General features: G+C 43.4%; 1 protein-coding gene across 2 annotated transcripts in view; it reads right to left on the minus strand.

The window, feature by feature from the left end:
• The window catches only part of gkap1 (G kinase anchoring protein 1), a 56303-nt gene that overhangs the window by 14655 nt on the left and 18120 nt on the right, over positions 1-23528 (minus strand). Inside the window, exons 2-4 of one of the 2 annotated variants that reach the window (XM_068030024.1) lie at positions 12810-12971; positions 11807-11884; positions 950-1070 (exon numbers count right to left, since the gene is read on the minus strand). In XM_068030024.1, coding sequence (XP_067886125.1) covers positions 950-1070; positions 11807-11884; positions 12810-12971 — 361 coding nt within the window. Of the gene's footprint in view, positions 1-940; positions 1071-11806; positions 11885-12809; positions 12972-23528 lie in introns of both variants that reach the window. The other variant, XM_068030023.1, reaches the window with a different exon arrangement.

The raw sequence follows: 23528 nt of genomic DNA on the forward strand, positions 1-23528 counted from the left end.
TTTGTAAAATATTTTGATTATTTCATTACATTTCAAGAGTCAAAACATGTTTTACCAAACAAAACTGTGAAATTGGATGACTATCCACCAAAACCAACTCATATATAGGGAATGCAGGATCAACTTACTGAAAATGCTACCGTTTATTAAACCTGCAACAGAAATCACATTTAAGAAGCCTACTTGATCCCAGGACTCATCACGTGGACAGTTTTTATGGGTGTTGGCAGAGCCTTGCACAATGAGAAACTCGCCATGGGATTTTTTTTTTTTCAACAGATTACTTCAATATTGAAAGGCACGCAGATGGTGCAACCTCAGTTTCTGGCATCTAAACTGCCATCAGAAAATCAGTTGTGCAAAGTCAAGCACCCAATGATCTGATTTGGAGTCTCCCTCAGGGTGAGAGATCTTATAATATCCACCACAAACTCCATTTCCTGGCCACTGATTCCATCTCCTTCCCTGAGCACCGTCTCAGCCTAAACAGACAATTCATAATCTCACCATTTTCTTTGACCCTAAGCGGACCTTCTGACCCCTATATCCTCTCCATCACAAAGACCACCTACTTCCACCTCCATAATATCGCTCATCTCAGCCCATCTGTTATTGAAACCCCCCTCATCCATGCTTTAATCATGTCCAGACTTGATTATTCCAATGCTCATCCTCATGTTCAATTAACTCCATGGCCTCTGCTCTCTATCCTATTTAAAAGAGCATGGGAAAAAAGAAAGAAAGTGGGATTAGACCAGCTGGCTCATGATGGAGTTGGGCAAATGGTCTCTTTTTGTGCTGTAATGTAAAATTACGTAAAAGCTGGCTGTAGTTTATAAAAGGGGACAAAAAGTTCCTGTGCATGAATACCAGATTTTGTTACTCTAAAACAATCACACTATTCAAAATAAAATGTAACACCAACATAACCCAATACTACCTGTACTTCCATCAGTTTGAAAATCTTTTAATGAAACTGTGGCTGGTTTATCTTTTCCCTGAAGGTGTTTTCTTTTTTCTTTTCTACTTGGTCCTTTTGTTTTGGGAGAAGTATTATTAGCATCATAACACTGCAAAAAAAATTAGAAGTGGTTGCGAATCTCAAAATGAAAGTTTGTAAAGTAATGAAGATGGTTATTAATGTAGATTTAAAAACACTATGATCAGTTAGGGTCTTGCATTACAATTGGAATGAAAAGTGAAGTAAAGCAGAAATAGGGAATTGTACATTTTGATTGGTAAATTGCAAATATCACTCCATTATTTAAAAAGTGACCGAGAAAGCTGGTAAATTACAGACCTACCAATTTAGCATCAGTTGTGGGAAGTTACAAGAAGTTACCATCAGGGACAGAGTGACTGAGCACTTGGACAAATATGAGTTATTAAAAAGAATCAGCATTGATCCGTGAAGCTTGGCTCATATCTGACTAATTTACCTGAACTTTTTGAGGTGGTCACAAGCATGCTGGGGTGTTTCTAGATGTTGCCTATGTGAACTTCTAGAGGGCATTTGACAAGGTCCTGAGCAAGAGATAATTAGCAAAAATGAAAGCACGTGTAATTGGAGGTAATCTTGTAACAAGAACTGGGAGACAGGAAGCAAAGAGTAGGGATAAAAGCGAACACAAGCTGACAGCAGGGGATGACGTGGTGTTCCTGAATGATCTGTGTGAAGGCCTCAGCTTTGCACCATTTATATCAATCACTTGGACAAAGGAATAGAGAGGTGTATATCCAATTTTGCATGTGGTACTGTTATGGTGCACAGTAAATTGTGTAGATAGGAGCAGGAAGAATCAAAAGGATACATTCAGACTAACTTGAGTGGGCAAAACTATGGCAGATAGAGATCAATGTGCAGACATCTGGAGTCATCCACTTTGATCAGAGAAAGACAAACTGGAATATTTTCTTAATGGCAAAGGACTAGGAACTGTGGAAAAGCAAAGGGGTTTAGGTGTCCATGTTAAGAAAAATGATATGCCAAATAAGAAATATTAATTAATCAGTTGGAAACTTACAATAAACTTCTAATGAAAAAAATCCTGCAGTTAACCTTTATAAACCTGGCAGCCAAGATGGCCACCACAATTTGCATCTGAAACACCTTTTCACATTCAAGGCCTCCAACCGGAGACAGAGGTCCAAGGGGCATGGACCCAGTACAATGGTTTGCTCTAAGTGATTGAATTACCCAAGATTGGTTTATTGGAACGACATTCAAGGCAATCCTAACACCTTAACTTTGAAAGAGCAAACCCCTTCAAGTGTAAATATTAGCATCCTGGGGGGCCTGGAGAGCCAATTCCGAACCTTGAATCTCATTAGAAGGTTCCAGAGAATATACTGAAGCAATCATTTGACTGTCTGTCCATGAAAGCTGGGAGTTTCCCTGAACAAAGAGAGACAATCAGTAACTCAGACTGTGCAGCAGCAGAAAGGCTATGTGCCTCCCTCTCTCTCTCTCTCTCTCTCCAGATAACACAAGTTTGAAAACCATCTGCAATTGTGGACCCTCCAAGCCTAAAGATTGCACAAACAGAGACCAGGGGAACAGAACCACCTAACAAGTCTATCTCCAAGAAAGCTCCGAGTTAAGCGAGCCAACCACAAAGTGCACTTTGACCGGCCAAAGACTTCAAGAATACAACTTCAGCCAGAAAACCACCAAATCATCCAACCTCTCAGACTGTGTATTTAATTTCCATTTATTCTGTACTCTAATCCAACCACAAAATCTACTTTTCACTCTGTAATCTATTTGTGTGCATGTGTTTCTAGTGTGAATGTGCACATGAATGTGTAGCGTATTTGTTTTTTTTTACATCAGGTTTAGACTGTTAAGTATAATAAACTCAAGAAAACCTGTCCGATTGGTTCTTTCACGATCACATTAAAGGTAAAACGCTCACTGAGATGGCAAGCACAACCACTGTTTAAAAAGGAATAAACCCTGTTACGGTCAAATAAGAGGAAGGGCAAGAGGGGAGGCTATGACCCCTTCCTCACCTAGCCATAACAATGTACACAAATTAATAAAGGCTAGTGGACAGGTACAAAAAAGGCAAATCAAAAAGGAAAACAGAATGATGCCCTTTATCTCAAGGAATATAAGTGAGCAAGTGGTGCTTCAGTTGCATAGATAGCATCGGAGGTGGGGATGCCAGTCTGATCCATAACAACCACATGTGCAGTAAGTATTTACAAATCGAGGAACTTCAGCTCAGAGTTAATGAGTTGGAGGTCGAGCTTCAGACATTGCAATGCATCTGGGATAGGGAAAGTTACTTGGACACATCGCTCCAGAAGGCAGTCACATCCATTAGGCTGGGGTCATCTGATTTGGTTGTAGCCAGGGACAGGAGGGTATGACTATGAGTGAGGCAGATAGGGGGATCGAGAAGGTAGAAGTGGAGGAGTCTCAGCCCTTGCAATTGTCCCACAGGTTCAAAGTTCTTGCAGTTTGTATGGATGAGTGTGGGGGCTGCAGATTGGATGAGTGAATTGACCATGGCACTGTGGTGTAGGGAGCCATTCAAGTGGAGGAAATAACTAGAAATGCAACAGTAGTAGGGGCAGTATAGTTAGGGGGATAGTTCTTTGCAGTCAAGAGCGTGAGTCCAGAAGGCTGTGTTGCCTGCCCGGTGCCAGGGCTCGGGACATCTGATTGGGGCTAGGAGGAACTTTCAGTGGGAGGGGGAAGATCCGGTTGTTGTGGTCCATGTGGGTACCAACGACATAGAAAAGACAAGGAAAGAAGTTCTGCTTAGGGATTATGAGCAGCTAGGGGCAAAATTAAAAAGCAGAACCACAAAGGTAATAATTTCTGGATTACCTGAGCCACAAGCAAATTGGTACAGGGTAAATAAGATTAGAGAGGTGAATGCGTGGCTCAAAGATTGGTGTGCGAGAAATGGGTTTCAATTCATAGGGCACTGGCATCAGTACTGGGGAAAGTGGGAACTGTATAGTCGGGACGGGTCTTCACCTGAACCGTGCTGGGACCAGTGTTCTGGCGAGTCCTATAACTAGGGCAGTAGAGAGGGCTTTAAACTAAATAGTGGGGGGACGGTTCACAGGAGAGGTGATGTGGTAAATTAAAGAGAAAGCACAAGGCAATGCAGCAGGGTAGCAATATGGGTAATGATAACCAGAGTGTGGCAGGAAGGGACAGAGCATATAAACTGAAGAGAGCACCGTAGATAAGGCCAGAGTTTGCAAGAATGGTAAAAAGACAGAATTAAAGGCTCTGTATCTGAATGCACACAGCATTCTTAATAAAAACGGATGAATTGATAGCACAAATTGAAATAAATATATATGCCTGATAGCCATTTCAGAGACGTGGTTGAAAGGTGAGCAAGGCTGAGACCTAAATATTCAAGGATATTTGACATTTCAGAAGGACAGGAAGCTAGGAAAAGGTGATGGGGTAGTCCTGTTAATTAAGGATAGCATCAGTACAGTAGTGAGAGATGCCCGTAGTTCAGAAGATCAAGATGTAGAATCAGTTTGGGTAGAGATAAGTAATAGCAAAGGTAAGAAGTCACTTGTAGAGTGGTTTATAGGCTCCCTAAGAGTAGCTACACTGTAGGACAAAGTATATGGGAAGAAATATTGGGGGCTTGTAAGAAAGGTACTGCAACAATCATGGTATATTTTAATCTTCATGTAGATTGGACGAATCAGATTGGCAAAGGTAGCCTGGAAAATGAGTTTATAGAGTGTATTTGGGATAATTTCTCAGAGAAGTATGTTCCAGTGCCAACCAGGGAGCAGGCTATTTTAGCCCTGGTAATGTGCAATGAGACGGGATTAATTAATGATCTCATTGTAAAGCAGCCTCTAGACAAGAGTGATCATAATGTGATGAATTTCACATTCAGTTTAAGGGTGAGATGTGTGGGTCTAAAACCAGCATCGTAAACTTAAATAAAGGCAATTACAAGGGTATGAGGATACAGTTGGCTAAAGTGAACTGGGAAAATAGGCTGAAGGATAGGACAGTAGAGAAACAGTGGCAGACATTTAAGGATATATTTCATAACTCTCAAAGATATATTCCAGTGAGAAAAAAAGACTCCGAGAAGGATGCACCATCCGTGGCTAACAAAGGACATTAAGGTTAGTATCAAATTGAAAGAAAAATGTATAATACTGCAAAGATTAGTGGTAGGTCAGAAGATTGGGCAGATTTTAGAAACCAGCAAAGAATAACAAAAAAATTACAAGGCGGGAGAAATGAGAGTATGAGAGAAAGCTAGCAAAAAATATAAAAACAGATAGTAAGAGTTTCTACAAGTATTTAAAAAGGAAAAGAGTAACTAAAGCAAGCATTGGTCCCTTAGATGGTGAGACTGGAGAATTAATAATGGGAAACAAAGAAATGGAAGTAGCGTTAAACAGGTATTTTGTATCTGTCTTCACTGTAGAAGACACAAAAAAAATCCCAAGAATACTTGAAAATCAAGAGATAAAAGGGAGGGAGGAACTTAAAACAAACAAACAATCACAATCATTAGGGAAAAGGTACTGGGAAAATGATTAGAACCAAAGGCTGACAAGTCCCCTGGATCTGATGGCCTGCATCCTAGGGTTTGAAAAGAAATGGCAGCAGAGATAGTAGATGCATTGGTTGTGATCTTCCAAAATTCCCTAGATTCTGGAAAGGTCCCAGTGCATTGGAAAATCGCAAATGTAACATCTCTATTCAAGAAAGGAGGGAGACAGAAAGCAGGAACCAAAGACCAGTTAGCCTAATATCTGTCATAGGGAAAATGCTAGAATCCATTATTGAGGTGGTACTAGCAGGACATTTAGAAAATCAGAATACAATCAGGCAGAGTCAACATGGTTTTGTGAATTTATTAGAGTTCTTTGAGGAAGTAACAAGCAAGGCAGATAAAGAGAAATCTGCAGATGTGGTGTACTTGGATTTCCAAAAGGTATTTGATAAGGTGCCACATCAAAGGTTACTGCACAAAATAAGAGCTTGTGGTGTAGGGACTAACATATTAGCATGGATAGAGGATTGGTTAGCAAACAGGAAGCAGAGAGCAAGGATAAATGGGTCATTTTCGGGTTTGCAAGCTGTTACCAGTGGAATGCCATCGGGATCAGTGCTGGAGCATCAACTATTTACAATCTGTATCAATGACTTGGTTGAAGGGACCAAATGTATGGTAGCTAAATTTGCTGATGGGTAGAAAAGTAAGCTGTCAAGAGGACACAAAGAGTGTACAAAGGGATTTAGATAGGTTAAGGGAGTGAGCAAAAATTTGATAGATGGAGCATAATGTGGGAAAATGTGAACTTGTCCACTTTGGCAGGAAGAATAGAAAAGTAGTATATGATTTGAATGGAAAGAGACTGCAGAACTCGATGGTACAGGGGGATATGGGTGTCCTGGTACACAAATCAAAAAAGTTAGTATGCAGGTACAGCAAATGATTAGGAAGGCTAATGGAATGTTGGCATTTATTGGGAAGTGTTGCTACAGCTGTACAGGGCCTTAATCAGACCGCATCTGGAATATTATGTACAGTTTTGGTCTCCTTACTTAAGAAAGGATATAACTGCATTGGAAGCAGTTCAGAGAAGGCTCACTCGACTAATTCCTGGGATGAAGGGGTTATCTTATGAAGAAAGGTAGAGCAGATTGGGCCTATATCCAATGAAGTTTAGAAGAATGAAAGGTGATCGTATTGAAACATACAAGATCCTGAGAGGACTTGACAGAGTGGATGCTGAGAGGATGTTTCCCCTTGTGGGTGAATCTAGAACTAGGGGACACTGTTTAAAAATAAGGGGTCTGCCATTTAAGACTGAAATGAGGAGAAATTTTTTCTCAGAGTGTCGTGGTCTGTGGAATTCTCATCCCCAGAGAGAAGTGGAGGCTGGGTCACTGAATATATTCAAGGCAGAGTTAGATAGATTTTAAATCAACAGGGAGTCAAGCGTTATGAGGGGGGCAAACAGGAAAGTGGAACTGAGGCCAGAATTAGATCAGCCATGATCTTTTCATATGGCAGAGCAACCTCAAGGGGCTGAATAGCCTACTCCTACTCCTAATTCTTGTGTTCTTGGTCAGACTCCATCTGGAATAGTGTTCAGTTTTGTACACCACACCTCAGAAAGGATATACTGACCTTGGAGGATGCATAATGCAGATTCACCAGAATAATATGGGGCTATTATTATTAAATTATGAGGACAGATTGCATAAACTTGGCTTGCATTCCACTGAGTTTAGAAGGTTAAGGATAGCTGTAATTAAGGTTTTTAAAATAATAAAGGGATTCGATAGGTTAGATACAGACAAATTATTTCCTCTAGTGGAGGAATCCAGAAGGGGACAAACTGAAAATTAGAGTTATGCCATTTAGGAGTGAGATCAGGAAGCACTTTTACACACAAAAGATAGTGGAAATCTGGAATTCTCAACCCCCAAAAGCTGTGGATCCTGGGTCAACTGAAATTTTAAGACTGAAATCGATAGTTTTTTTGTTAAGAGTATCAAGGGATAGGAAGCAAAGACGGGTAAAATGGATGTGAGGTACAGATCAGCATGACCTAATTGAATGGAGGAACAAGATTTGAGATGCTGAATGGTCTAGTTCCTGAAACTTATTTAAAACGGTCTGGTAACTTTGTTTAGTGTATTCATAATGAATTAACTCGGAATATCTTTACCCCATCACAAAATATATGCCGTGAATTTCCAGAGACACAAGTTAGACAACATGGAACATTTCGAAATATAAAAGTTCAGACATGCAAGCTAGTAATGTATAGAATAAGAGATTAAGAATGACTTAGAACATATAGCAAAAACCATCAATATTTCTGGGTGAAAATAAAAATATGCCTTTTTCTTCAGGTGTACGTGGGATGAGTGGGGAAATTTTAAATCAATTAGCATGCATTTTTTTTTATTCATTCAAGGATGTGGGCGTCACTGGCTAGGCCAGCAGTTATTGCCCATCCCTAATTGCCCTTGAGAAGGCGGTGGTGAGCTGCCTTCTTGAACCGCTGCATTTGGGGCAGGTATATCCACAGTGCTGTTAGGGAGGGAGTTCCAGGATTTTGACCCAGTGACAGTGAAGAAACGGCGATATAGTTCCAAGTCAGGATGGGGTGTGACTTGGAGGGGAACTTGCAGATGGTGGTGCTCCCATGCATTTGCTGCCCTTGTCCTTCTAGTTGGTAGAGGTCGCAGGTTTGGAAGGTGCTTTCTAAGGACCCTTGGTGCATTGCTGCAGTGCATCTTGTAGATGGTACACACTGCTGCCACTGTGCGTCGGTGATGGAGGGAGTGAATGTTTATAGATGGGGTGCCAATCAAGGGGGCTGCTTTGTCCTGGATGGTGTCGAGCTTCTTGAGTGTTGTTGGAGCTGCACCCATCCAGGCAAATGGAGAGTATTCCATCACACTCCTGACTTGTGCCTTGTAGATGGTGGACAGGCTTTGGGGAGTCAGGAGGTGAGTTACTCGCTGCAGGATTCCCTAGCCTCTGACCTGCCCTTGTAGCCACAGTATTTATATGGCTACTCCAGTTCAGTTTCTGGTCAATGGTAGCCCCTAGGATGTTGATGGTGGGGGATTCAGTGATGGTAATGCCGTTGAATGTCAAGGGGAGATGGTTAGATTCTCTCCTGGTGGAGATGGTCATTGCCTGGCACTTGTGTGGCAAAAATGTTACTTGCCACTTATCAGCCCAAGCCTGGATATTGTCCAGGTCTTTCTGCATTTCTACATGGACTGCTTCAGTATCTGAGGAGTCACGAATGGTGCTTAACATTGTGCAATCATCAGCGAACATCCCCACTTCTGACCTTATGATTGAAGGTAGGTCATTGATGAAGCAGCTGAAGATGGTTGGGCCTAGGACACTACCCTGAGGAACTCCTGCAGTGATGTCCTGGAGCTCAGATGATTGACCTCCAACAACCACAACCATCTTCCTTTGCGCTAGGTATGACTCCAGCCAGCGGAGGGCTTTCCCCCTGATTCCCATTGACCTCAGTTTTGCTAGGGCTCCTTGATGCCATACTCGTTCAAATGCTGCCTTGATGTCAAGGGCAGTCACTCTCACCTCACTACTTGAGTTCAGCTGTTTTGTCCATGTTTGAACCAAGGCTGTAATGACGTCAGGAGCTGAGTGGCACTGGCGGAACCCAAACTGAGCGTCACTGAGCAGGTTATTGCTAAGCAAGTGCCGCTTGATGGCACTGTTGATGACACCTTCCATCACTTTACTGATGATTGAGAGTAGGCTGATGGGGCGGTAATTGGCTGGGTTGGACTTGTCCGGCTTTGTGTGTACAGGACATACCTGGGCAATTTTCCACATTGCAGGGTAGATGCCAGTGTTGTAGCTGTACTGGAACAGCTTGGCTAGGGGCGCGGCAAGTTCTGGAGCACAGGTCTTCAGTACTATTGCCGGAATATTGTCAGGGCCCATAGCTTTTGCAGTATCCACTGCCTTCAGTCGTTGCTTGATATCACGTCGAGTGAATCGAATTGCCTGAAGTCTGGCATCTGTGATGCTGGGGACTTCAGGAGGAGGCCGAGATGGATCATCAACTCGGCACTTCCGGCTGAAGATTGTTGCAAATGCTTCAGCCTTATCTTTCGCACTGATGTGCTGGGCTCCCCCATCATTGAGGATGGGAATATTTGTGGAGCCACCTCCTCCAGTTAGTTGTTTAATTGTCCACCACCATTCACGGCTGGATGTGGCAGGACTACAGAGCTTAGATCTGATCTGTTGGTTATGGGATCACTTAGCTCTGTCTATCGCATGCTGCTTATGCAGTTTGGCACGCAGATAGTCCTGGGTTGTAGCTTCACCAGGTTGACGACTCATTTTGAGGTATGCCTGGTGCTGCTCCTGGCATGCCCTCCTGCACTCTTCATTGAACCAGGGTTGGTCTCCTGGCTTGATGGTAATGGTAGAGTGGGGGATATGCCGGGCCATGAGGTTACAGATTGTGGTTGAGTATAATTCTGCTACTGCTGATGGCCCACAGCGCCTCATGGATGCCCAGTTTTGCATTGCTAGATCTGTTCGAAATCTATCCCATTTAGCACAGTGGTAGTGCCACACAACACGATGGACGGTATCCTCAATGTGAAGGCGGGACTTCGTCTCCACAAGGACTGTGCGGTGGTCACTCCTACCAATACAGTCATGGACAGAAGCTCTGCGGCAGGCAGACTGGTGAGGACGAGGTCAAGTATGCTTTTCCCTCGTGTTGGTTTCCTCACCACCTGCTGCAGACCCAGTCTAGCAGATATGTCCTTTAGGTATTGGCCAGCTTGGTCAGTAGTGGTGCTACCAAGCCACTCTTGGTGATGGACATTGAAGTCCCCCACCCAGAGTATATTTTGTGCCCTTGCCACCCTCAGTGCTTCCTCCAAGTGGTGTTCAACATGGAGGAGTACTGACTCATCAGCTGAGGGAGGGCGGTAGGTGGTAATCAGTAGGAGGTTACCTTGCCCATGTTTGACCTGATGCCATGAGACTTCATGGGGTTCGGAGTCGATGTTGAGGACTCCCAGGGCAACCCCCTCCCTACTGTATAACACTGTGCCACCACCTCTGCTGGGTCTGTCCTGCCGGTGGGACAGGACATACCTGGGGATGGTGATGGCGGTGTCTGGGACATTGTCTGTAAGATATGATTCCGTGAGTATGACCATGTCCGGTTGTTGCTTGACTAGTCTGTGGGACAGCTCTCCCAACTTTGGCACAAGCCCCCAGATGTTAGTAAGGGTGGACAGGGCTGGGTTTGCCGTTGTCGTTTCCGGTGCCTCGGTCGATGCCGGGTGGTCCGTCCGGTTTCATTCCTTTTTATTGACTTCGTAGCAGTTAAGTACAACTGAGTGGCTTGCTGGGCCATTTCAGAGGGCATGTAAGAGTTAACCACATTGCTGTGGGTCTGGAGTCACATGTAGGCCAGACCAGGTAAGGACAGCAGATTTCCTTCCCTAAAGGACGTTAGTGAACCAGATGGGTTTTTACAACGATCGACAATGGTTTCATGGTCATCATTAGAATAGCTTTTAATTTCAGATTTATTAATTAAATTCAAATTCCACCTTCTCCTGTGGTGGGATTTGAACTCATGTCCCCAGAGAAATAACCTGTGTCTCTGGGTTACTAGTCCAGTGATAATACCACTACACCACTGCCTACCCCATAGGCAGTGTCCTAGATATATTTTTATAGTTCATAATAATATGCACAAAAAAGCAAGATTTATTCCTAAATTGAATCACTGTTTTAACAAACCAACTGATTGTGAAAATTAAATCCTGTGTTGTTACTTTATACATATATATATTTATATATATATATTTATATATATTAACTTTCAGCACTTTGTAGCATTCGGCTGATATATATATATATATCAGCCGAATGCTACAAAGTGCTGAAAGTTAATATTGAGTGCACCATGGAAAAAGAGTTTATTTGACTGAATAAACTGGGAAGGAAAATGACAAAAGTGATGTCAAAACGTATGTGGGCATGTTTAGATTTGGATTTCTCCTGAAATGGACTAGGCATATCCAGAAAAATGAAATTATACAGAGACATTATTGGTAACTTTTATGTTTCAGGAGTGCTCCTACTTGCATTGCAGATAAAATAAGGAGGCATGTATATCCCATAAAGGATACTTTTCATGCAACACCTCAATGGAACAGTATATCTCAGCACTCACAGACAGTAACTTCTGCTGACTTTTTTTAAAAACGATAAACCTAACTTTCAGATGTCAGATATATACGTACACTCTTATGCTCTTCATATTCCAACTTGCTAATCAGTAAAGCTTTTTGGAGATCTGCTTCATACAATTCACTAGTCAGCTGTATACAGAACAAGAAAAAAAAAACATCATTAGTTCCAGAAACACACTGGTTACAACATAGTCTGTATTGAATGGTCTCTGCAGCTTTCAAAAGTATTAAAATTTTCAAAATAGTCAATATCTGAAAAATGGCCACCTATAATCTTTTAGCATTGGGCATTTACGGTCTAGAATTTGCAAACAGAATTGCAACATTCCTCGATTCATAGCATTTGGGAATTTTTGGAAGGGCAGGGAAGGTACTAATATCTGGCATCAGAACACAAACCAGGACATGTTTTCCCCCTTCTTCTACCTAATTTTCTCCCGATTCCTGAAGCCATTCACTTCTTATTGGGAATAGTTTCACATGCTCCCATCTCAAGATATGTGTGAGCATAGACTGTGATACTATTCGCCCAAAGGAAATTCATGCTTGCTTACTGTCTATAACTGAAGAATGCATATTTCCAATAGGGACAGCGATCAGGAAAGGCAATCAGGGCTAATATTCCCCTCTTTAAACCAGAGGAGGATACCATTAAAAGCTTAATTATAGTATAATTATCCTTATTACTTTTGCTGTTTCAGCTGTGTTGTCACCAAGGTTTCAGTAAAATGTGACATTTTATACTATGTCCACTTGAACTTGTTCTTCCAAACCAGTGTCTGGAGAGGCCATGTTGAATTGTTCATTTCTCTAGATAGGATAAATTTAACTAAAGTAGTCACGTAATCCTGTAAAACCCTGCACTATGAAAAGAACAATTGTTATAAATGTCCCTATAAATGTTTATCAGTAATGGTTTGTTTCAAAAAATCGACAAAAAGGTTTATTGTAAATGACAAAAATATAATAGCCAGTAGTTAGAATGTTACTAAAATGTTCAATTTCAAAATATTGTAAATATTACTGGTATTTGATTTCCATCAACAGATCTCACCTGTTCGTCCTTTTCTCTCCACTGCTCCCACTTCTCACCCTCTGCCACTGGTAGATTCTGGCTGTTCAGGAATTGCTCCGATTGGCAGGATCCAGCATTCACACCAGCAATAGCAACAGAACAAGATTTTGAAGTATTTTTTCCAAAGGCTAGATTTCTTAGCTTTAAAAAGAAAAAAAAACTCGAGGAAAACTCAAAACTTTTTTTGTTCCTGATTAAAAGTTAGAATTAATTCTGAAGGCAAACCATTTAATGATTCAATCACCTGGCAGTTGTTCTAGTTTGTCTTTTATTTTAGTGACTTTATGAGAAGGGACCAAAGTTATATTTGAGTGTTTTACAGTCATGGGTTAAAGTACAACATTCAGGCCCTTTGCAAATTGAAGAATTTGTACGCAGTTAATTTCCACTCATGGAGGAGGAGAGGAATTGGGAAAATCACAACACAATCAAATAACAAAACATCCTCATGCACAATAAAATTATTTTTATTCTGGGCTTATGGTATTGGTTTACATACATGTCAAAAGCTCAGTCTTTGTCTTCAAATACAAGCATTTCTTGCTACAAAGGATACAGTACTGATCAAGGAAGAGGATTTAGTTTTAGTTGTTAAACCTGTCCCTGAAGTTTCACAGTTATTTAATTTATGAGGCATGTCAATAAGTTTGAACAGGGCTAAATGTCAGTTCAACATATGGTCAATGAAGAAATCTGAAACTTGATTTCTACCTATAGAAACAATATACATGATACATTTGAATACGTACCCCTATTAAGTTAAAACTAACCCCAACAGTCATTCCTATTATATATTTATTTATTATCTGCCTTACCTAAAATCTGCACTCTCTAAATGTCAAATGTACTTCCTCCAACACTTTCACACTTTGTTCATAATACCCTATTATAAAACTTACCATCCTCCAACTTGGGAGATCTCCTAGAGCATTCCAAACCTAACCACTCACTGTGTAAAAAGAAATGTTGCCAATGATTCTTTTGCCAATCACCTTAAGACGATGTCCTCTGGTTCTTGAACCTTCTGCCAATGGGAACAATTTCTCTCTAACTATTCTGTCTAGACCCCTCATGATTTTAAGCACTTGTATCAAATCTCAGCAGAATTTTTTTTTTTTTTTATAAAGATGTGAAACTTGTAAGTGTTGATGTTCAAAGAGACTTGGGTGTGCTTGCACAAGGAATGCAGAAAGTTAGCATGCAGGTACAGCAAGCAATTAGGGAGGCAAATGGCACGTTGACTTTTATTGTAAGGGGATTGGAGTACAGTAATAAAATAGTCTTGCTACAATTGTACAGGGTTTTGGTGAGACCACATCCGGAGTAGTGTGTGCAGTTTTGGTCTCCACATTTAAGAACTTGCATTGGAGGTGGTACAGCAAAGGTTCACTAAATTGGTCCTTGGGATGAGGGGATTGTTCTATGATGAGAAGCTGAGTAAATTGGGCCTATATTCTCTGGAGTTTAGAAGAATGAGAGACGATGTCATTGAAACATACAAGATTCTGTAGGAGCTGGATAAGATAGACACAGAGATCGTTTCCACTGGTCGGGGAATCTAAAACAAGGAGGCACAGTCTCAGGATAAGGGGTCGAACATTTAGGACTGAGATGAGGAGAAATTATTTCATTCAAAGGGTCGTGAATCTTTGGAATTCTCTACCCCAAGGGTTGTGGATGCTCCATCGTTGAATACATTTAAGGCGAGGATAGACAGATTTTTTGTCTCTCAGGGAATCAAGGGATATGGCGAGTGAGCAGGAAAGTGGAGCTGAAGCCGAAGATCAGCCATGATCATACTGAATGGTGGAGCAGACTTGCTGGGCCATAAAGTCTATTCCTGCTCCTATTTCTTGCATTCTTGTGTTCAACCTTCTCTTGTCCAAGAACAACCCTAGCTTCTCCTATCTATCCATGCAACAGAAGTCCTTCATTCTGGAACCATTCTCATAAAACTTTTCTGCACTCTCTCTAAAGTCTTCACATCCTTCCTAAAGTATGATGACCAGAATTGGACACAAGACTCCAGCTGACGCCAAACCAATGTTTTATAACCATAACTTCCTTAGTCTAGGCTCCTATTCATATGCCTTTTAAACCACTTTCTCAATCTGCCCTGCTACCTTCAATGATTTATGCACATCGTCAGGCACCACCACCACCACCCCCACACCCCCGCCACCTGCCAAGACTGAGGCACACATGATTTTGCCACATGAACATTAAACACTTAAAACTGCAAACCTCTGACTGGAAACATATTTGCATAGTAACAGACAGTGTTGGAACAAAGGGACCCAGTCTTTTGCTTCCCCAATACACAGAAGTGGTGGTCAGACCAGTTTTAGTCACATGACTAGCTGGCTGTTGGTTTTTTGAACTTGCCACAGATTTGAACTCAGAAAGCACTTTTCTCCTGTCTGCTCTCATCTCGCTCTCACCAGCTTTGGAAACCATTGAAGACATATGAACCCCAAGAGAAAAAAAGTCTCCTACAGTGAACAAGGTTTAAGAAGAATACAGGGCCCCCAACAAAAAGTAAGAGCTGTCCCCAATCAAGGACTCTATGGCGAGCTGGAAACACAAACAGTAACAAGAAACCCCCTTTTAGAGACTGCCTCAAACCTCTCCATTTTATTTTTCTTCTGCTTTTCTGTCCCTATTTGCATGTATCACGTGTGCATGCTAGCATGGGCACGTCATATATCCCTAGGCGTTAACTGTATTAGAGTTTAAGCTTAAGGTTTAATAAATTTCACTTTTCTTCTTTAAACCTAAAGAAAATCTGGCGTGCTCATTTCTTTGTCTTATAATTGGAAAGCTGTGAACAAGGATTCACAAAGAGGGAGCTCAAAATACCATGTTTAAAATTAAACCCTGTTACAATAAGACCAGGTAAAGACAGTAAAAGACCCCTAGACACCTTTCTCACCTGGTTGTAACAACATATACCCCCAGGTGTCTCTGTTCTTGCACCACCTTTAGAATTGTACCCTTTAGTGGACATTCTTCCTACCAAAATGTAACACTTCACGCTTCGCTGCATTAAATTTAATTTGCCACAAAGCCGCCCATTCCACCAACCTGTTATGTCCTCTTGAAGTCTGTCCCTATCTTCCTCACAGTTCACAACACTTTCAAGTTTTGTGTCATCTTCAAATTTTGAAATTGTGCCCTGTACACCCAAGTCTAGGTCATTAATATAGATCAAGAAAAGCAATGGCCCTAGTATCGGCCCTTGGGGAACCCTACCTTCCTTCAGTTCAAAAAACAACCCATTCACCACTAATGTATTTCCTTTCACACAGCCAACTCTGTATCCACGCTGCCACTGTCCCTTTTATTCCATGGGCTTCAACTTTTCTGACAGGCCTGTTATGCCGCACTTTATCCTTTTGGAAGTCCATGTACACTGCATCAACTGCATTACCCTCATCAACCATCTGTTCCCTCATCAAAAAACTTAATCAAGTTGGTCAAACATGATTTGCCTTTTTTTTGGTTCTGGTGACTTATCAACTTTAAGTACAGCCATCCTTTTTAATACCACTTTTTAATAAATTTTTAGTCCATCCATTGTCTCAACAATTCCTCTTTTGCTTTGACTTCAGAGGCATCTTCTTCCTTGGTAAAGGCAGATGCAAAGTACTCATTTTGTACCTCAGCCACGTCCTCTGCCTCCACGTGTAGATCCCCTTTTTGGTACCTAATCGCCCCCTCCCACCCCCCCACACATCTTACTATTGTTTTACTATTTAAATGCCTATAGAAGACTTTTCTGTTGGATTCCCTTTTCACTGCCAGTTTCTTCTCTTACTCGCCCTTTGCCTCTTATTTTTTTTCACTACCCCTCTGAACTTTCTACAGTCAGCCTGGTTGTATTATCAATCTGACGTCTATCATACACACCCTTTTTCCGCTTCATCTTATTCTCTACTGCCTTTGTCGTCCAAGGAGCTCTGGCTTCATTTGTCTTACTTTTCCCCTCATAAGGACATACTTTAAGTGTACCTGGCCTATCACCTCTTTAAAGGCAGCCCATTGTTCAACAGTTTTGCTTGCCAATCTTTGATTCCAATTTGCCTGGGCCAGATCCGTTCTCACCCTAGTGAAATTGGTCCTCCCCCAATTAATTCCATAAATAACCTAAACCATATGACACTATGATCATTGTCCCCTACATGTTCCCCTGCTGACACTTGAGCCAGGTGGCCCACCTCATTCCCCAGCACCAGATCCAGCAATGCCTCCTTCCTCATTGGGCCAGGAACATACTGATCTAGAAAACTGTCCTGAATACACTTGTGTTATGGCCAGGTGAAGAGGGGGTCTCAAGCTCCCTTTTCGCCCTTCCTCTCGTTTGACCGCATCAGGGTTTATTCTTTTTCTTTAAAAAAAAAAGTAGTTGTAGTTACCACCTCAGTGAGGGTCTCACCCTTCCCCTAATGTAATTGCAAAGAACCAATCGGACAGTTTTCTTGAGTTTAAACAAGAAAGACGTAAGTTTATTACCCTTAACACTCTAACCCCCGATTTAAAATACTAAAAAAAAATGCTACACATTCACACGAGAGTCACACACACACAAATAGATTACAGAGGGAAACAGATTTGGTGGTTGGATTAAAGTCCAGAATAAATGGAATGTAAATACAGTCCGTAAGTCCTGTAGTCTTCAGCTGAAGCTGTAGTCGAAGTCCTTGTCGGTGCGCACTGTGGTTGGCTTGTTTTGCTCAAGGCGCCCGAAGGCAGAACTGAATGTTAATTTGCTTCCCCGGTTTCTGGCTGTAGTGGTCTGTAGGCTTGAGGGGGTGGGTTACCCAATCACAGCTGGGTCATCGCTTGATATTTTCTGGAGAGAGAGCAAGAGCGAGAGAGCGAGAGCCAGAAAGAAAGCGAGACAGAGAAACAGGGAAGCAGCCCTCTGCTTGGTTGCCGTCTTTTCAGTGACTGCCTGTCTGCTGTCTGTGTCACAAAACTTTAGTTTCTTCAGAGATGAGCCGGCAGTCACATGGTTCTATCAATCCCCTTTGTTTCCAACGAGGCTTCTTCTGGAATCTTCGAATGAAATTCAAGGTGCTACAAGCCCTAGGATGACTTTGAATTGTTTGCTAACGAGGACCATCTGGCTAATCTACTCAGTCAGTCAAAGCATTGTTCTGGCTGGGCTTTGTTAGGCTTTTTGTCTCCAGTTCAATCTACCAGTGTTTCAAATGTAAATTGCAGTGGCCATCTTGGCTGCTCATTATTTTACAAGTTAACATGTGGGATTTTTCCATTAAAAGTCTGATGTGTTCCAACCGATGAAATTAATATTTCCCATTTAGCATATAGGGTTTTCCCGACACCTCTGTCCCACATGGAATGAAATGTGACAATGGGAGCATTTCATTAAAGGAGTGGAAAAGAAAAGAGGAAAACACACATTCATTTTCATTCACTCCCAAATTCACTCATGAATCTTAGAATTGTTGCAGCTGTTTTTTCTCTGCAACCGCAATGCTGATTTAATTTCTTTTTTTCTTGGAGTTTGTCTGGGATGGTTGCGTGCTGTCAATGGGATTAAAGTTTCTTTAGTATCAATTTATAATAGCCTGGAGAGTTGCATCTCAATAAACATGTGGTTGTTGGGGAAGCTTGGGGTCAGCAAATTTCCAAGATTATCTAGGGTAATTCTCCTGTGTGAACAAGCTTCAACCCCTCAGCTACTGTTTTTGCAACATATGGCTTTAACCATTCAGGTTCCAGTACCTTGACCATTTTTCTCCCTATGTGGGTAGTGGGTAATAAATTGGTTTTAAGCCCCAGTGAGATGTCTGAGATTTCCTCTGGGCCCTTGTTCTTGCTGGAGTCTGAATTGAAATTGTTGGATTTGATTAACTTTGGACTTGGGCCCTGATCATTGGGTAGATCCACCCTGACCTCACTTTTAATTTCCTGGTGAGTCATACAAGTGTTCGCGTTGGGTACTTTTGTCTCCCTTTTCGCTTTACTGTGGAGAAGGTCTTTTTGATAATCTACCCCACGTCCTCTGGGACATTCCTGCTCACAGGTATCTGTCCAGCTTTCATTGCACTCCCCTGCGGCACTTCGACTAGGTGAGGCAGTGCCCTCAAGATTTGCCTTTTTGGGAACTCTCCTTGTCCCTCCAGGTTTCTGTAAATGCTGGTAGCAGTTTTGGTAGTAGCCTTTGGCCTACATTTACGTAAGAGGGTGTGGGGTGTAATTTTTCCAATATTTCAGAGTTGGCTAACCAAACAGTAGGGGGCTCCATTTGGGAATCCTCCCGGCCCTCCTTTAACCTGTCCCCACTGCCCCCCACACCCCCCCCTCCCAAAACTGTGACAGACCTGTGCTTGTCCGTCCCCTTTTGTTTTCAGCAGGGGTCCCTCCCAATCCATTAGCACTCTACTGAAGGGTTCCCCAAAAGCCAGCGAGAATCAGGGGTGCAGATTTTACTGCAGGTTGGGGCTTCCGCACAACCTGGCACATGTGGCAAGTTTTGCAGGACTCCACCACATCTTTATGTAGTTTTGGCCAGTCAAAATGCTATCTTATGTGGACTTTAGTTTTTCGTACACTGACATGTCCAGCCATTGGAAGCTCCTGGGCCATTCTTAATATTTCTGGCTGGTACCTCGGCAGCACCACTATCTGGTGAACTACTGTCCACTCTTTGTCCACAGGTCTGTGAGGAGGGCTCCACTTCATCATCAGCACCTCATTCTATATATAGTAGCACTCAGGGGCACCCTCTGTTTCATTTTCAATTTGGGCAGTCTGTGCTAACTTTTAATACTGGGTCGGCTTGCTGATCCTCAACTACGGAAGATTTGTTTAATCCATTCTTTGGGTCCTCTAACTTCCCGAAGAAGGTTTCAGACAGCCAGAAAGTAGGGTCACCCGTTTGCAGTGCCAGTTGAGTCTCCTCTGAGGGAGCTTGTTTGGCCATGGACTGAGTCACTACACAATCAGGGAAAATGTCAGGGACCTTCTCCTGCAACTGTTCTGTCTCCCTGACCTCTTTCGGTTTCTCAAACTATTGGGAAAGCTACCACCTTCACCCCTGCCAGATCGTTACCCAGGAGCAGCTTGACCCCATCCACAGTCAAACTAGGGACAATCCCAACTGTTACCAGTCCTGAAACTAGGTCACACTCCAGGTGCACCCGATAAGCACCCTCCAATATCATTCACTATCATAGCATTCACTGGGTGGCCTTTGTATCCCTGAGTATGACAATGGGCTTGCTTGCCTCACTCAAGGAGTATGGGGTTACGCTCCCTTGAGATAAAAAACCCTGATAATCTTCAGGGATTTTGGTACATTTTCCCACACGCTCAGCAGTAGGTTTACTCGGTCTACTGCTGCACTTAAAGCTACAGCCTGCTCTGCGGTGCTTTCCATCAGGGCCCCTTCTGCACTTGTCTGGTTTGCCCTGATTAATCCTACAGGTTTTCCCCGTAATTTCCAGCAGTCAGCTCGAAGGTGACCTGCCTTGTTACAGTGGAAACACAGGTCTTCGGGTCTCACTCCTGCTCTCAGCACCGTCATTTTTGGCTTGAGGAGGGCCCCCTATGTGTCCATCTTTCTTTTCTTGCCCTGGGTTGTTCAGGCTCCTATCACCCACCCACCTTTTATCTTTTTCTGGTTTGTGGGGGTGACTAGGGAACAGTTTCCCTTGGGGCAAAGACTTATGTATGACAGTGAATTCATCAGCCAGAACTTCAGCCTGCCTGGCTCGCTGACCTTTTGTTCCTTTACATGCGTTTTAAGAGAAAGGGGAAGCGAGTTTTTAAATTCCTCAAGAAGAATAACCTCTCTGAGGTTTTCATATGTGGGCTGTACCTGAAGGGCCCTTATCCACTGGTCAAAAGCAAGCTGTTTACTTTTTTCAAACTCGAGCTAAGTTTGATCAGGTTGCTTCCAGGGGGTTCGGAATTGCTGGCGGTACACTTCTGGTACTAGCTCATTTGCCCCGAAGATAGCATTCTTAGTCAATTCATAATCTGATGAACTTTCATCTGGAAACAGTGACTAAACCTCATGGGCTTTTCCCGTTAGCTTGCTTTGTAACAGGGTCCAGCTCTCGGCCAGCCATTTCAACTGTCGTGCAAGCTTTTCAAAAATGATCTCCCTTATTGACCTTTGGAATCAACTGGGAGAACTTTAAGAGTTCAGCACACGGCCCTGAGCTAGGGGTAGGTTTCTCACTGGCCATACTTACATTGGGGAATACTGTGTCACCCCCTAATTAATTCAAGCTGCCTTAGCTCTCTTTCCTCCTCCTTCTGGAAAGCTTTCTCTTTTTCCCTTTCTTCCCTTTCCTTTTCCCTGTCTTCCAACTCACTTTTCCTCTGTTCTGATGAAAGGTCACTGAAATGTTAACTCTGCTTCTCTCTCCACAGATGCTGCCAGACCTGAGTATTTCCAGCACTTTTGTTTTTATTTCAGATTTCTAGAATCTGCAGTATTTTGCTTTTATTTCCTGTTTCGGAATCTTGAGGTTCAAGTGAAAAATGGTTGGCCCCAAGTCTTAGGATTTCGGATTTCTTAGTTTTTGCATGGAAAGTAATCCCAAACTGCACAGTTACATTCCTCAACTCTTCAATAATTTGATCCTTTAACTTATTGCAAGTTAGTTCACCCTGGCCTGGGAAGGTCCGCAGATGTGGACATGATAGTACTTTAGTTTCGAGATACAGCACTGAAACAGGCCCTTCGGCCTACCGAGTCTGTGCCGACCATCAACCACCCATATTATACTAATCCTACACTAATCCCATATTCCTACCACATCCCCACCTGTTCCTATATTTCCTTACCACCTACCTATCCTCGGAGCAATTTATAATGGCCAATTTACCTACCAACCTGCAAGTCTTTTGGCTTGTGGGAGAAAACCGGAGCACCCGAAGGAAACCCACGCAAACACAGGGAGAACTTGCAAACTCCACACAGGCAGTACCCAGAATTGAACCCGGGTCGCTGGAGCTGTGAGGCTGCGGTGCTAATCACTGCGCCGCCCCGTACGCTAGCAGCAAAAACCACAAGAAAACTTGTATTGAAGTTTTTTTTTTGATAGGGCACAATTTGGTTTCCCACTTCCAATTTCTCGTTTGTTTTTGGGTTACGATCTCGGACAAGCCCCCAAATTTCTGTTACGGCCAAGTGGGGAGGGGGTCTCATGCTCCCTTTTCACCCTTCCTCTCATTTGACCACAACGGGGTTTATTTCTTTTTTAAAACAGTGATTGTGCTTACCACCTCAGTGAGGGTTTCACCCTTCCCCTAATGCAATTGCAAAGAACCAATCGGACAGGGTTTCTTGAGTTTACACAAGCAAGAGGTAAGTTTATTACCCTTAACAGATTAACCCGATTTAAAATACTAAAAAATACGCTACACATTCAAGCACCCATTCACACGAGTCTCACATACACACACACACACAAATAGATTACAGAGGGAAACAGATTTGGTGGTTGGATTAAAGTCTAGAATAAATGGAACTTAAATACAGTCTGCAAGTCCAGTAGTGTTTGGCTGAAGCAGTAGTCTTGAATCCTTGCTAATCCAAGTGCACTCTGGTTGGCCTGTTTGGCTCAGGGCTCCTGAAGACAGAATTGGTTGTTGATTCTCTTCCCCTGGTTGCTGGCTGTAGCAGTCTGTAGGCTTGGAGGGGGTGGGTTCCCCAGTTGCAGTCAGGTCTTCTCTTGATATTTTCTGGGGGGCAGAGAGAGAGAAGGAAAGAGGGAGACACAGGGGAGCAGCTACCTGCTTGGTTGCTGTCTTTTCAGTTACTGCCTGTCTGCGTCACAAAACTTTCGCTTCTTCAGAAATGAGCCGGCAGTCACATGGTTCCATCAATCCCCTTTGTTTCCAATGGGCTGCGTTTGCTGACAACGCAACCACTAGGTGGTGCAGTACTAGCACATGCACAACTGCAGCCTCTTCCATTGAAACGTCACTGTCTACAATGTTTCAGGCAGCTGCCAGGATTAAAGATGGCGCTGCTCAATTTATCACAAAAAACAAATTCAACCTGAAAAGCCCCTCAATGGCTTCCATCGCCGCCTCCACCCCACCCCCAACAGTCACCCGCTCCCTCCTGCCATTGCGCTTCTCTTTGCAGCTCCCTCCTGCGCCCGTCTTCTCGCCACTGTCTTCGACCTCGTTGCTGCCGCCCCCACCCCACCTCCCCCACCTCCAGCCGCTCACTCCCCGCTCTCCTCCCCCCACCACCGCCCCCCAGCCGCTTGCTCCAGACCACGCCACTGCTCCCCCTTCCCTCCCCCCACCCCATTCTCCAGCCGCTCGCTGCCTGCTTCCCCCCACCCCCCGCTAGCTACAGGCCGCGTTGCTTCCCTCCTCTTGGCTACTCACTCCCATGCTCGATTGTTCTCTGCCGCTTCGCCTGAAGAAGCAAGGCAGGCTGCGAGGGGTGACGAAGCAACGTAGGAGCAAGTGGCTGAGAGGAGGGAAGTGGTGTGGCCTCGAGCTTGCGGCTGGAGGGGGGGGGGGCGGGTGGGAAAGAGTGGGGAGCGACTGGCCGGAAAGGGGGGGGGGGGGGGGGGTAAGCGAGGAGCAGGGAACGATCGGCCCAGGGGAAGCGGGGAGCAGTGGCAAGCTCTGCAGTGAGCGGCTGAGGAGTGGGGGAGGGAGGAAAAAAGAAGAAAAAGAGAGCGGGGAAGCCCG

Source organism: Heterodontus francisci, chromosome 4, assembly GCF_036365525.1.
Source record: "Heterodontus francisci isolate sHetFra1 chromosome 4, sHetFra1.hap1, whole genome shotgun sequence".
Lineage (NCBI taxonomy): Eukaryota > Metazoa > Chordata > Chondrichthyes > Heterodontiformes > Heterodontidae > Heterodontus > Heterodontus francisci.